This window comes from Lycorma delicatula, chromosome 11, assembly GCF_047948215.1.
Source record: "Lycorma delicatula isolate Av1 chromosome 11, ASM4794821v1, whole genome shotgun sequence".
Lineage (NCBI taxonomy): Eukaryota > Metazoa > Arthropoda > Insecta > Hemiptera > Fulgoridae > Lycorma > Lycorma delicatula.
In genome coordinates, this window is record NC_134465.1 from 6,387,835 (window position 1) to 6,403,863 (window position 16,029).

Below are 16,029 nucleotides of genomic sequence, written 5' to 3' on the forward strand. Positions count from 1 at the left end.
AATCATAAAGTTTGTAAAATGACGTTTTTACTATTAACAAAAACTTTATATAAGTAACCCATTTTCCTATTGTAGACCTATTTTTTTCCGTGGTTTACAACAATACGGAATGAGATTGGCCGCACTTTATACAGGCTTTATAGCCTGCCTTATCCTTGTAAGTATATTATCAGTTTAACATAGCAAATTTATGTTCCGCGTTACTGTTGTTTATAAATTGTCAACGTAAATGTTATTCTGACCGGTAAATACAAAATTTTTTGCTTCCTATTTGAATATAAATATGCATTCAGTAAATATCTTTTACAGTGACTTCCAAGGGCCGACGATTTTAGGTCATTATAATCGATGTTTAAGTAGCTTCGTCTTACAATACACGGGTATTATAATTATTAAAAATAATAATAATAATTAATTTCCGCAAAAATATCATTAAAAAAACAAAACTACGCAATAATAAACACAAATACGGTAGAAATTATAAAAATTACTTTCTCTGTAAAAGGTCAATTAGTTTGCTTTACATCATTATGTTGACTAGGCCGTAATTTTTTTGATTACACAGTATTTGTATCAAACCTTTACTTAATTTTATTACGGTTCTTCCGTATTACCGATATTGTCGAATGAGCTAACCCTAATTCTTGGGGGATGTCCTTATTAGTTTCGCCGTTCTCTAACCTCCTGATAATATGTACTTTTCCTCTATCTTGAATGTTTTTCGCAAACCCGCGCCGTAATTAAATCATTATAGAATGAATTACACAGATACGTAAAATAAAATACTATGACCGCACGATATGATACGCTCACAGCAAAAGATTAGTATCGTACAATAATCTGGTACAGGAACTTAAAAGAATCCCTTTCGGTACGCCGGAAGGCGGAGGTAGATTTCACCGGGGCTAAGTAGGGGATAAAAAAGATTTCCACCTTTAACGTAGAATCTTTCAATTCATATGAAACGAACGATTTTTTTCACGAATAAAATTACTGTAAATTTTATCGAAATTATAATCTGTTGCAGTTTTTAAAACTGAAGTCATAAATTTAAAAGCAAGGAAAATAACTTAAATTTTTTTTTCACTAAAATATATCCGAATATGGTACAATGTAACATTAATTTCAAATACTCCCATCAAAGAGTTTCCGGAAAATCTTTAATCGAAAGGAAATTTTTTATACTATTCTCATCAAAAAAAATCGGTAAAAAATATTAAATCAACTAATTCATATACAAATATTAATAATATATATATATATATATATATATATATATATATATATATACACACACACACACATGTATTTTAAAGAGAACTGGACTTTTTAAATCTTCTCATATTCCAGAATGTAATAATCTCTTCAAAATATGGTATAATTTACTTCAGTTCATTAAGAGAAGTAAAAGAAAATCCCTTTCGGCACGCCGGAAGGCGGAGGTAGATTTTACCGGTACTAAGTAGGGGATAAAGAAGATTTCCACCTTAAAGTTAAGAAAAACTTCAAATTTACTCGATACGACAATGGTTGCAATATGAAAAAAGTTTCACATATTTAGCATACGACAAGCCCCATCTTCTTACAATTCTAGCAACATTTTGGTCATCTCTTGTCGTAAGGGTCATATCAAAAATTGTTTAAGATAAAAAGTTTTAGGTAATGTTTAGAGAATTAACGCCCGCTTTTAACCGATGGGATACTGTGCCTATTAAGGGAGATACGATTTTTTTTTGTCTTCAAAACCCAATTTTTTCCACCCTCTGAGCTAATGGTTGGTGATATCAAAAAAATTTACTTATATAAGTTTTAGGGCCTTATTCAAAGAATAGTAGGGATTTTCAACTAATTCAATGTTTTTCTAATAAGAAAGTTATAGCGGTATTTTTTTCGAAAAAGCCCTTCCCCACTTTCACCTCCACGGTCCGATTTTGACCGTTAACAAAGTCGGCCGATATTTTGGGTCATTATATTATTTTACGTATCAATTTGAAAGAGATTAGGGCAAAATTACGGCAGTTGTCTACAAGAAAGTGAAATATTAATTTCGCTTATATATAAACTTTTGATCTGACGGTGGTTTTGGGGGATGGGGGATCTGAAACGCGAAGATATGTCGAAATTTTCCCGAAGTCGAATCATGGTACCCGTTAAAATAGGTAGCTTTATTATGAAATCTACCTAAAAAAGAACTAGGGTACATATATAATAAAAAAGGAAACCTCACAATTTTTCTGTAGCTACAATGTAGATATACTGTATACTGTACTGCACTACTGATGAGTCACTTCCGTCCGTCATTATAAGCGATAAAATATTACATTACAGTAGGAAAAATAAGTCATAATAACCGATAACCAAAGTAATTATAAAAAATACACGTACTGTATTTATGTATTCACAGCATACCAAACCAACCAAGAGGCAAGTTTTTGGTCGGTATATCTAATATGTCATTATATCCGATGTCACTATAAACGATACTTACTGTATACCTGACTTACTGTATATTTATATATATATATATATATATATATATATATATCACGAACTTCTCCAGGACTTTTATAACCTATTCCACTCGCATAACGGTCTAGTGTACTGCTTCTAAATAAAATTTCAATTTTTTTATCTTTTCTTTGTTTTTTTTCAACTTATCTTACATCATTTTGTTAAAAATTAAATTCTCTACAGATTTTGTTAGTTGTTTATTATGCATTTAACAAAGTTACTGTACGTCAAATATAAAAAACAGGGGGTTTTCATTCCAATTTATCGGTTTTAATTCCAGATCTCTAAAAAAAAACTATTCCAGATACATTTTATTCGGGACCTATTTCATTCGAATTTTTAGATTAAAAACCATAAAAAATCATTAATTCTGCTCCTTAATTAAGTCTTAAAAATTTCAGTACGACCTCATTTCATCGGGGTAGCTGAAATCCGAGAGAAATATTTCACTAGACGTAACTTGCCAGCGAAGCATTTCAGGACATATGTTTATATGAACTTTTCCATTATTTTCACGAGTAGAATATGTTATGAAAGTTCAGGGAGAACTTCGTGATACACCCTTATCTGTGAATTCTTAACCTTTGCTGAAAATAATAAATAAATAAAAGATTAACATATAATAATATAATATAGATCTAAAATAATATAGATCACCTCTTATTAAACCCGACAACATAAACAGTTTTCATTTAAATTAGGGGTTGTACGAACTTTTGGGTTCAAAAAAAATCTTATTATTCTTCCGTTACCGCTTTCAAAAAATATTTAAATTACATTCAAAAGATAACCTCATGAATTCATTTAAAATAAAATAAAACAATTTTTTTACAGAAAAAAATTATTTTAAAAGTACTAATAAAAAAAATGATTAAAATACTCCCAATATTCTATATCTCTGTTTTAACTTACGCGTAAATTTGTATCAAATCGTTTTCATTAACGTCTTTTAAATTGTTATTCGTTTTTACATTTAATTAATCTATTAATATCTATCTTCACATAAATAATTTAGAACTATTTCATGTATTTATATTTTATATTATTTATATGAATTTTAAACCGGTCGCATTTTTTATTTTATAATTAATATATATATATATATATATATTTGTACTAGCTCCTCGTCGCAGCTTCGCTCGCGCTATATGGTTACTTGCGTTTACCGTAACGGTCAATCTTTATATATGTTTTTTAGTCAAGTAACCGGAGGCAGGTGCAACCAGTCACACTAAGTAACGGTGGCACTGGCTGTGATGGTTTAACCACAGTGTCGTACCCTCGAATCCCTTAAAAAAATAGGAATTCAAAAAACCCGACGATGGTTTTTAAATATTTATCTGAAGAGTATTTGTAAGCCCAAGGCTACTGAATATCTCATTTAATATAGTACGGACTGGGAAAATTTAGAATCATTGTTCAACATTTTTTTATCTTTCTTCACCCCCATTCAAGGTCGAATTAAAAAAATCTAGAAATTGGTTTATTCGCATGAAGATTACACTCACCAAAAATTAGGATGATTTCTTCATTTCGAAAAAAATTAAACTAGCAGCGTTTCAACAAAAAAAAAATTAAAAATCTATTTTAACCCTTTAAACTCGGAATTTCAAAAAATCTAGAAATTGGTTTTGAGATATTCACATGAAGATTACACAGACAAAAAATCATGCTGATATCTTCATTTGTAACCGAGAAATGAAAAAAGTATTAAATTTCATTGCTACTCCATGTTACCCCTTTAAACTCGGAATTTCGAAAAATCATTACTTAGTATGCAGTTACACAGTAAGAACACGTATACAAATTTTCGTCAATATATCTTCTGTAGTTTTTCCTTGGCGTTGATTATAAATCGCTGACGATATAGTCTTCAATTTTAATAAGAACTATATTTAAAATAATTTTACCAAAAAATATTTTGGGAGCGTCTTGCTGTAAGAAAGGAGCATGAGAATTTAGCGGCCCGAATGAGAAGGGTAATAATACTGTAACGGATTATTTATTATTTATAAGTTTTAATAATTTTTCATTTTTGGATAACATTCCCGAATAACCGTGATCTGTATGTGACGCATACAAAAGTTAGCCTTCAACCTACTAACAAATACCCCATTTGAATTTTAAAATCAGACGACTGTTTGCAGAAATATTGTAAGAGCACCAAAACATTGCACCTCCAAAACATTGCACCTCCAAAACAGCGCGCCAGGAGCACCCCGTTTGTTGGCGATGATCGGTTTACCCTCTCACGAGGTGCTTGAATACCTCACCGGCTTGCCTTACACGCAATTCCCACGGGAAGCACATTATTGTTAAACAGGAATTTTATAAATTTATTTTATATTATTTTATTTAACGTAAATTTAATTCTATTATTTTTGTAATATTCATTCGAATCATTCAGTTCAAATGCAGCTCACACAGTGATAGAGACTCGCAGGTCATAATTCATTAACGTTTGTGTTTCAACCGGCAAATCTTCACTATATTTTTTCGAGATATATATATATATATATATATATATATATCTAAAATCCTTCTCAGTTATGCAAAGAAACAAGAGTAAAAATTTTTTCAGACTGATAGAGTAGCTTTTTTTGTTTATTCCGAACAAACAAAAACCATTTTCCTCTTTACACGAATATAATAGTATATATATATATATATATATATATATATGTGTGTGTGAGTGTGTATATATATGTGTGTGTGTTTTGTGATGCTGCTGTAATCAAGGTTTATATCAGAGTTTTCGTTACATTCATCTAGGCAAAATATGGGCGTTTCATTTTTTACCGTACCATGTATACTTATACATTCTTGTCATTATTTTTTATATTTATATGTATGTATGCAATGTATAATTGTAAAGCGAACAGAAAAAACTTAAATATATATACCGAACGTTTCGGTATATATTATTATTTATCTTTTCGGTAAATATTATTTTAAGTTGCTGGCGGTGTATCATAGAATATTTGTTTGAATTTTATTAAATGTTATTGCGATTGCAAACCTCAACAAAGATTTATCTACAGAGGGTACATAAATTTTCATAAAAATTACTCATTTTATGTTATATTACAGAAATTGTAATTGAATTTTTTTATTTATTACTATTACTATTGTTATAAAAATAAAATACGCAGTTGTGTAATTGAAAATAATAAATAATAAAAAGTTTTTAAAAAACTCTGCAATAGAAATAAAACTGTTTAATTAGATATGAGATAGAGATCTCTCTTGAAAGCTTTATTGATTAAATTATAAAACTACCACGAACATAACGAAGAAAAATCTAATATGGACACCACATGACTTCCTTGTACGTCTATTAAATTACTCATAAACATTTTTTTTTTTAGAATGAAAAGTAAATAAAATCTAATTTCACTAATAACTTGTTATTGAATTATTAATTATGGTAAAAGATTTTTTACAATCATCAGAGGTTAATAATTATTAATAAATCAACATATTTAAATTTAAAAAAATGAAAAAGTTACAAAAAAGGAAATTAAGTCTGATTCGAACCTACGTGCCCTCCCTTTCTAAAATCCAAATATTTCATTAATTAAAATTTTATTTAGCTATAACTCTGGAACCGATGAAAATAAACACCGCTTATGATATATTGTTGAAAAGCTTTCGGCGAGGGCTTATTACTGCAGTTAAGAAAAAGCCCAAAATCCAATTTTTTTGTTTTGGCTTTTTTGGAAATTTTTGGTCAAGTCGATTGCAATCAACAAGGGAGGTACACAACTAGATGTTACAACAGTCCTAAATCAAAAATTTTAACATTATACGATTAATCGTTTTTGAGTTACGCGTGATATATACGTACGTACAGACATCACGCCGAAACTAGTCGAAATAGATTCAGGGATGGTGAAAATGGATATTTACGTCGAAATCTGAAAATCTAAATTTTTTGCCCTCACAGTACTTGTACTTCGTACAAGGAAGTAAAAAACCTTGACAACACATTTGCAGGACTTTCCTATCACACGGATTTTTCTGATGCACGGCGTACACACGTAACTTAATTTAAAATATTTATCATTTAAACACAATATATTTGGTTTATTTAATTCAATGATTCTAACTGAAGAGCACGCGTATACAGTATTTCATTCGCTCGGGTGTGGCGGTACTAGTCGCCCACTTTAAATATTATTCATTTATTTAGTTCTACCGCTCACCTGTAACAATAAAACATAGAATACGACTATAACAGCTGTACGTCAGTGCTACACTAGTGCTCCTTGTGCTGAGAGAGGGTACTATTGTCGCAGAATACCCGCTTCGCAGCTCGTTCATTTAGATAATTTTTTGGGATGGGGATGCGATTTTGCAAAATTTATTTTTTTGAAAGAATTATTTTCATGCGACTACAAAATAAGACGTTAATTAGGTGAACTCTCAAGATACTGAGGGTGACCTTGCTGTACAGCCTCATAACCTTGTTGAATTTAATAGCCTCAATGCCCCATATATCTGAATACGTTTGCTCAAAATCAATCAACCGGTTCTGAAGATATAAGGAGGGGTGTACACACTCGCGCGCGCGCGTACATACGAACATCCGGAAAATTTCCATCCGGTTTTTTGGGTTCCTTAGGTGTGAAAATGTCAAGATCCGGTAAAAACCGCATATGCCCAAATCGGAACGATTACAATACTTTCCCTTCTAAAGCTATAGCGCTATCTATACGGAAAAGTAAAAATATCTTATAAAATTTCGATAACAAGATTAAAGACTTAATGAAAATACAAAAATAAAAAAAATCAATCGATTTTCTTTTAACCGATTCTGTAAAAAAGATTATTTGTTTTAAGGAGTGTTTATTACTTTATTTTATAGAACTCTGCTTGTGGAAAGCATCATAAGAAGGAAGAAAAAGTAGAAGTACAGACTGTCCAAAAATCAGCTGTCGAAACTACCACAGAAGTTACTGAAGAAGAGATTACGGAAGTTATAGAAACAGAAACAGCCACGGTGAGTATTTATTAAATCGTTAATGTGATTTTCTTATTCCGTAGTTTATCTTACGAAATTTTTTTAAACGCATAACCTAATATCATTTCATCGACATCATTTTCCTTTAATTCAAGTTTTCTAGAGTCGGGACTTGTATAAAAGTTCTCTACCTGCCTCGATCCACGAACCACCTCTTTCCATTATACTTATAACATCTCCTTTCTTGCTCACTTCCTTCATCACCGTATTTATCCGTTTCATTCTTGGTTTTCTATCTATTTCCTCTGCCTCGAGCATCCTGTTTGATAATATTTCCTCAGCCGTCCTTTAAATACGCTCAAACTACCTGAGCTCTGATCTACTAATCGACTCGACAATATAACAGGATGGAATAAATCATAAAATTAATTTTAAACGGTATAATTTACCTTCTTACCTGTAAAAATTCTTTTATTACGGCAACTGTAACTTAGTTACTTATTAACGTAATTCCCAGCCTACCGACAGTACGACCGGCATGGCAGGTCGGCTCACCGGTTGCGGATCTTTCCCGGGCCCTGCCCCAGCAGCCGATTCTCGGTCTTTTTTTTCCTAAAGTAACTCCTCCCGCTTCTTGTAATCCACTTCCTTTACTCGTATAACCTCAACCACGAATCTCTCTATTGCAGGATTGCATTCCGCTTTACCTCTCAGGATATACTTTGTTGTAGTTTCCGAGGTAATCTCTTCTGTTATATCTGGCTTTCAGATCCTCTCAACGTGCACATTCATAAAAGGTGTGGCAAGGAGTGTCCTCTTGAGCCAAGTACACACAATTTGAGTGCTCCCTTCTTTTAAACCTGTGTAGTTTACCGAATCCTATGTGACCGGAGAGCAATTTTAACAAATACCCCACGTCGCCATGTTTCCTTCCCCAGCCACGTTCCTAGCTCAGGAATACGCTTCTTTGTCGACGATCCATCGTAGCGGCGTTATTTCTAAGGATTTTATTTCTTCATTACTTTTAATTTCATTAAGATATTTTAAATAAAATTAAAAATCTTCTTTTTATGAGTAATATCTCATATACGAGTAAACATAAAACAAGAAATTTTGCACAATGCGAAAAGTAAATGTAAAAAGGCTATAGCTTTCTACGTACAACAAAAGATATGAGGTAATATTTTAAGAAACGATGAGTTTTATTTTCTTTTGAAAGTTTAAGATAAATTGAGTCATAATTTTTTATAATCTGTATTTAATTAATTAAAAAATTATCCGACTCCTTATTAATGACAATCTAATTATACTTTCTACTATTCTTTTTTATCATAATTAAAAACTCGCTACGCAACATCTTACAATTTTTATGTAATTTCTTGCAGCATCTTTCGTTTCTTCATGTCGTCTCTTCGCCCGTTTAACGTAGAATCTTTCCATCCATATAAACGAACGATTTTTTTTCACGAATAAAATTACTGTAAATTTTATCGAAATTATAATCTGTTGCAGTTTCTAAAACTGAAGTCATAGATTTAAAGGCAAGGAAAATCTTAAATTTTTGTTTCGCTAAAATATATCCGGATATGGTACATCGTAACATTAATTTTAAATACTCCCATCAAAGAGTTCCCGGAAAATCTTTCAAAAAAAAATCGCATAACAATTTTAGATCAAGTAATTCATACATAAATATTAACAAAAAAAAAAATATATATACATGTATTTTAAAGAGAAGTGGACTTTTTAAATCATCTCATATCCCAGAATGTAATAATTTCTTAAAAATATGGTATAATTTACTTCAGTTCATTAAGAGAAGTAAAAAAAAAAAAATCCCTTTCGGCACGCCGGAAGGCGGAGGTAGATTTCACCGGGGCTAAGTAGGGGATAAAAAAGATTTCCACCTTAAAGTTAAGAAAAACTTCAAATTTACTCAATACGACAATGGTTGCATGAGAAAAAAAGTTTCACATGTTTAGCATACGACAAGCCCCATCTTCTTACAATTCCAGTAACATTTTGATCATCCCTTGCCGTAATAATTTATGGCAAGATAATTTTTGGCGTACTAACGACCACTTTAAACCGATTCGATGCCGTGCCTATTAAGGGAGGTATGAATTTTCTTTTTTGTCTTGAAAACCCCATTATTACCCCCCTCTTGGCCAACGGTTGGTGATGTTAAAAGACTTTACTTAGATAAGTTTTAGACCGTTATCCAAAAAATAGTAGGAACTTTAAACGAGTTCGATGTTTTACTTAATAAGAAAGTTATAGCGATATGTTTTTTCGAAAAAGCCCCCAATTTCCACCCCCATGGACCGATTTTGCTCATTAACGAACTCAGCCGAGATTTTGAGTAGTTATATTTAATGTATCAATTTGAAAGTGACTGACGCAAAATTACGGCAGTTATCGTGTCCACCAGAAAGTGAAATATATTTATTTCCCCCAGACATATATATATATTCACATCCCCAGACCTCAAAACCACCTTCAGTGGTTTTGGGGTCTGGGGGATGTGAAACGCGAAGATATGTTGAAATTTTCCGGAAGTTGAATCATGGTACCCGTTACAACTGGTAGATTTCATATGAAATCTAACTTGATCCGACAAAGGCAATAAAAAAAACCAAAAAAAAAACATTTGAATAATTACATAGATTTGATTTCAAAGAATAATAATTTAAAAACACGTAATTTTAAATTTTTTCGCTAACTGTACCCTATATAAGTTTATCACTCTATTTGAATTTATTTGTAGTAGGTTCACCTATTTTAACTATTAAAACATAACTTAATATATTTTTTTATTTGTTACAGGAATGGAGGGAGTATTTTCTGAACGTAAGTAACGGTTTAATTCATACATTAATTATATGAATGAGCAATACTACTTGTGATAAATTTATTTTACAATAAAAGACAAATTACTCTGAGAAACAAAATTGAACTTTCTATTTGGTACAAGGAACCAAACATATGATCATAATACAACTTTTCACGCTGGATTCAAGTATGTAAATATATTTCCTCTATCACCAACGGCTTTTTCTATCATATGTAGGTAAAATTAAAAAAAAGATTCCATTAGGTTTGGCATCTGGAACCAATATTCTACGAATACTCTTACACTTCACAGTTGCCGGTACCTGTTCTCCATTTACTGGTGAATGCGTTTCCCCGTGCTCATCACTGACGGCGCCGAGATTGTCCGGAAGAAGATCGAGGGATGAATCCAGTAAATTAACTTTTAGAGACATATTACAGCCCGCATGTTTACATAACTGTAATAATTCACCCATAACGTCCCGGTAGTCGAGAAATTTATGATTTTCTAAAACGGCTTTACAGTTCTTCGAATTGTCAAATTCTAATCAAAGTTCTTATTTGGGGACCCGTAAAAAGTCTTTCTTGATTTTAACTTCACTAACACGAGGAAGATTTTCTTTCAAGTAATAAAATCCAGCTCCGATTCTATTCATCGCTTCAACAGACCTTTTTGGCTAGAATGAACGTAGAAAAATTATTTCCGAGTTGACTAGTGGGGGATGCAAGATTTTTCTGTCCAGTCCTACTTCAAGCTTCGATTTGGTAGGTAATTTCTTCCTGATATAATCTTTTACATTGTCCCAATCGTACAAAAAGCAACAAAATTTAAACTTAAGATAACTCTGTGTCTACACATACCTCATCAAAACTCCAGTTATGAGAAACCCCATCCGTAACAACACAAACATTACAATAAACTAATCTATTTCTTCAAAATATAGTGTCAGTATGAAAAAGAAGACTTTCGGCCTAGATCCTAAAAGCTCGGCTTGATTCTTCGACTAATTCAAATCCAAAACAAGAACGCTTTAATCACCTTCAGTTATCGCATGAGGTTTAAGAAAAAATGATTATACTTCATAAGTAAGATAATTTTGTTCCTCGTTTGAACTTTACCGGCTGGCTATTTCGTATTCCGATTCGTCTTCTACATACAGATGTCTTGGAGGATGCGATATAAATAAGTCCACACAAAGAGGAAATGACCTTATAGTAGACGACAAATTCCGGTACTGCACTGTACGTTTTCATCTACTACTTATTCCTTTTATCTTTTAATACAAACGGTCTTACGGTTCACGCCACGCTATCGATATAGTGAAATTCTTGCGTCGATTACCGCTAGCCCAATCTGTCAAACGTTTTACACAGGTCGAACATGATATACCAGAGGCGCAGTTTTTACGTTGATCCTCAACGTTACAGCTAAAATATAGTTCATAAAATCTTTTTATTAGTAGTCAAATTTCGTCGATGTTTTTTAAACGCTAAATCCCGAAATTCGTAACAGAGGGGTACCAGGATCATCTACACATTCCTTGGCGTATTTATTAACTTAACAAAGTCAACTTTAAATCACAAAACAGATTGAAACCGTGCATACACATCGAAGTTTAAACAATACCGTATTGTCTTTATAATGCTATCTTTGTACCCCACCCTTTGCTAGAGATCATTTAAAATATCCTTTTATCTACATAAGTTAGTCTTGAAAAGATTTCGTAGAATTTTGCTTCACAGCAATACCTCAAAAATGTTATTGTACAAAAACTGTGGGGGATGGAAAAATTTTGTTTACATTTTTTAATTCAACATAAAAAGCTACATTAGGAACACAATAAAACTATCTTGTGTTAAAAACTGTTAATTAGTTTTGTATAATTTATAGCTAGTGTGGACTGTTTTTTTTTTTTTTGATGTTGAGGTAGATGATGAAATGAAACAACGTTATGTTCTTCTTGAATCGTTATATTTAATTTGTTGTCACCCTTGATATTTTGATTGAATTACAATAGTTACATTAAACTTAAGAATGTATGACACTTTAATCATAATTGAACTTGAACATTATCAAGAAACTATGAGTCCCCTTGGACTGAAATGAAAACACGACCGCACTGTCCGGTATCCTGATGTAGAATATCACTAACACTAAATGTCCATCCGGACGAAATGAAAAATGCGACCGCAACGGGCGGGATTCTAATGGAGAATAATAGTACGAGCTTCACTTTCCGGTTAGCGCTAGGAACCGCTAGGTCGCAGCACCGGACGGCTCGACGTGGAACAGAACAGTATTATATATTATATTTTATAATAAAATAAAATTAATACTTTTATTTTAAACTTCAAAATAGACTAATTAATATTTAATATCGATATTAATATTTTTATACTTTAAATAAAAATATTAATATCAAATAAAATATTAAATATTAATATTAATCTTGAGAATAATCCTAGGACCGATAAAAATAGATGAAAACGAATACAAATTCAGAAGTAAAAAAAAAAAATTTAAATATAATGAAACTGAGGAAATGTCAGACTCTAACAAAAAAAGAAGTATTAAATTCTTCGGCAACCTCAAATTAGAATGAATAATAACAGGCTTACAAAACGAATCTTCAGCCTCATTTACATTTACAATAAAAAGAACCGAAATCAATGGATAAAAAACCTTAAAGAAATGAAAATATTTGAAGAAATAATACAACATTCAGAAAACTGGTAAAATATTACAAGAGTTTCCAAGAGAAGCGCAAAAAAGAAACCTCGACATCATCTAATCAGAACAGAGAAGCCAAAAAGTAATGCGAAAGAATGAAGACCTGTTGAAAGACCAAGATGGAAAATGCCCAGAAGAAAGAGAAGTCGCAAACATCTAACAAACATGACGTTACTGTCTTATAGACGTACGAATTAATTTTATTCTTGACGACCGACTATTTTGAACATAACAGTTTAATTTAAGAACAATTGATTTGAATTTAAATTAACATCTTTTAGAAAATCCCTGAAGATGGAGTAACAGCTCAAAGTACTAGAATTTACACTTTTTAAATTTTTGGTAAGTGCAAATTTAATTTATACAATTGTGTTAATACCAAAGGTGCCGAACGATTAGGATTAGTAAATCAATTCTATTAACCAGTTCAACCGTCAAAGCTTGATATTTAATTGCTTCCTCTTTTCTTTCACGTGATATTTCCATGTTAGGCCGCGGTTTAAATGAAGTCCTAGGTATCGTAAATTGCCCGAATGAGGGGCGTGAATTCCGTCTCGGCAGACTGGTGGACAAACTACAATCCTCATCGCTAACGTCACACGATTCGACTTGGCAATACTAACATAAGAAAGAGAAATGAATGCAAAATATTGCTTACTGTAGTCAGTAGTCGGTCAAACTCGTAAATAAGAAAAAGTAAAAAAGAAAGTACTACATTATTCCTTACTTAAAAAAAAAAATTTACCAAAACTTATATTTATTCTTAAGAAATAATTGATTTATTGCAATTTTAAGATTTTCTTTTGTTTTGGACCTGAAGGAGACATTTAAAAAAAAATTTAACAAAAAAAAAGATTTAAATAATTTGTAAGAAAGTATTTTTATTCAATTCTTCCAATCAAATATCTATTTTTGTCAGACGCCGTGCGTATACGAGGTCTGTTCAGAAAATAACCGAACTTTTTTAATTACGCGCCAACGGAGATATTTAGTGACGTGCAGTTGGCAGTATGTATTGTGTTCCGCAAAACCTCTTCTGTAACAACATGTTCTTGGATTGTTGATATGTAATTTAGTTTTTCTATTATTGTTGTTTGAGTACTCCATGTCATCTCCGTAAGCTTGTTTCAAAACTTGAAAAGTTTCAGTGATCGTTTTCCTCAGTTTCACGCACTTACTTTACTTTTTCGTGTCTGAGCGATGAGGCGTTAAAACCTTTGCGACCAGTATTGTGCCACCGGAACACCAGAAGCATTTCCTAGCCACAGATCTTCTTCTGTGCATTTGGTCGGGCAGAGGGTGCATTTTAGGAGATTTTCAGAGTCCTGAATCTCACCGCACTCGCATTTCAGGTCGTTAGGCTCTATTTGACGCCATCTAGCGCGGTTAACTCTTGTAACGCTGGTTGGTGCAACCCCAGTTCGAAGCCGGTTTAAAGTCACCCGTGTTTGCCAGTCCAGGTCATGTCCTGGAGGTTTTGGAGCCCTTTTTGGGAACCATGGAGGGGGCTCGATAGATGTAGAGTTCAAAAATCCCTTTCTCGATTTCAGTCTCGGAGGGGGTGGTTGCTTCATCTGGTACATTGAAGGTCGTGTATCGAAAGATTGTCTGAACCGTTCAACGTACTCGGCTTCAGCTCGACGTATTCCAGTTCCTCTATGCCCGCCGCTCGGTGCAACTTTTCAGTAGGAGTGGGTTTCATACATCCCGTTATTAAACGACAGTTTCACGCAAAATTTTACGCTGTATCGTTGCTCCCGAAAAAGCACAGAACAAAAATCGCTACCAACACTTAAAAACACGTTACACTCAAATATCAATAACACGAAAACTAAACGAGATATCAACCATACAAGAACAGGTGGTTACAGAGGAGGTTATGCGGAACACAATGCTGCCAACCGCACGTGACTAAATAACTCCGTTGACGCGTAATTAAAAAAGTTCGGCTATTTTTTCAACAGACCTCGAATATGTTGTCCTATATTTTTTAATCTTATAACTCTGCAGCCCGCTAACCGAATTTCTTCAAACTTGGTAGATAAATACTAACTTTGGAGGGAAAAATATATTAATTTTTACAAAATTTTGAAAAGGGGATGTTTAGCCGGAATAAAATACCAAATCGTCAAATTTTTCAAATAGCTAAAAATGTCTTTCTAACAAACGTTTAGGCTTTTTTTATCAAAAACTACTAAAAATTTTTGTTCATTATTTTATCCCCTCTCCATAAAATTAACATATATTTTCCTTTTTTTTTTAGCTATATCTTGCTTCAGAAAAAGAGTTAATGGAAGATTTTTGAATCTATATTTTCTATATAATTAGGCCTTGAAACCATTATACAAATTTATTCCCCATTCCCCTCCAGTGGTCTGTGGTAACAGAAATATTTTTTTAATTAAAAAAAAAGTTCAAAAAATTTAATTTGAATCCATCTACATTTTAAAAATGTAGATGGATACAATCTACCCGTTACATTACATTTTACAAATCCCCGTTTCCATTTTACCCGTTACATTTTAAAAATCTTAGTTACAGCCTTTACTCGTTAATATTTAAAAAAAAAAAAAAAAAATCAAAGGTATTTATCCCTTGCCTAGGAAATTACAACTTTAATTATCTATAATTATAGCTGTATCACTATATATTTTTTATCGATTTTAAATTATCTTTTTGAAATTTATTATTACTACTTAGCGATTACTTTCTTAAAAATTAGTTTTACCCGAATACTTTCCTTTAGTATGGAAGTCCCGAAAATGAAAAAAAAGTTTCACATTTCATATTTTTAATGCTTAAAAAGTATTTTGTTAAAGAATAAAGTCAGTGAAATAACTTAATACCTCTCCACTGATCGAGGAGCTCTTAAATTTTTAAAGAATCGAGCAAACCTTTTTTAAGTTTTAATTTGTATTTATTTAAAACCAATTTTATTAAATGTTTTAACCATTAAAGAAAGTCTCGAGATGCATGAGCCCACAAATTTTCA

General features: G+C 32.0%; 1 protein-coding gene across 2 annotated transcripts in view; it reads left to right on the forward strand.

Annotated features, from left to right (window-relative positions):
- The window catches only part of LOC142332001 (uncharacterized), a 279,107-nt gene continuing 263,078 nt past the window's right edge, over nt 1–16,029 (forward strand). For both annotated transcript variants that reach the window (XM_075378056.1, XM_075378057.1), the window contains exons 1-3: nt 1–157; nt 7,379–7,513; nt 10,301–10,324. In XM_075378056.1, coding sequence (XP_075234171.1) covers nt 110–157; nt 7,379–7,513; nt 10,301–10,324 — 207 coding nt within the window. In that variant the 5' untranslated portion in view covers nt 1–109. The remainder of the gene's footprint in view (nt 158–7,378; nt 7,514–10,300; nt 10,325–16,029) is intronic.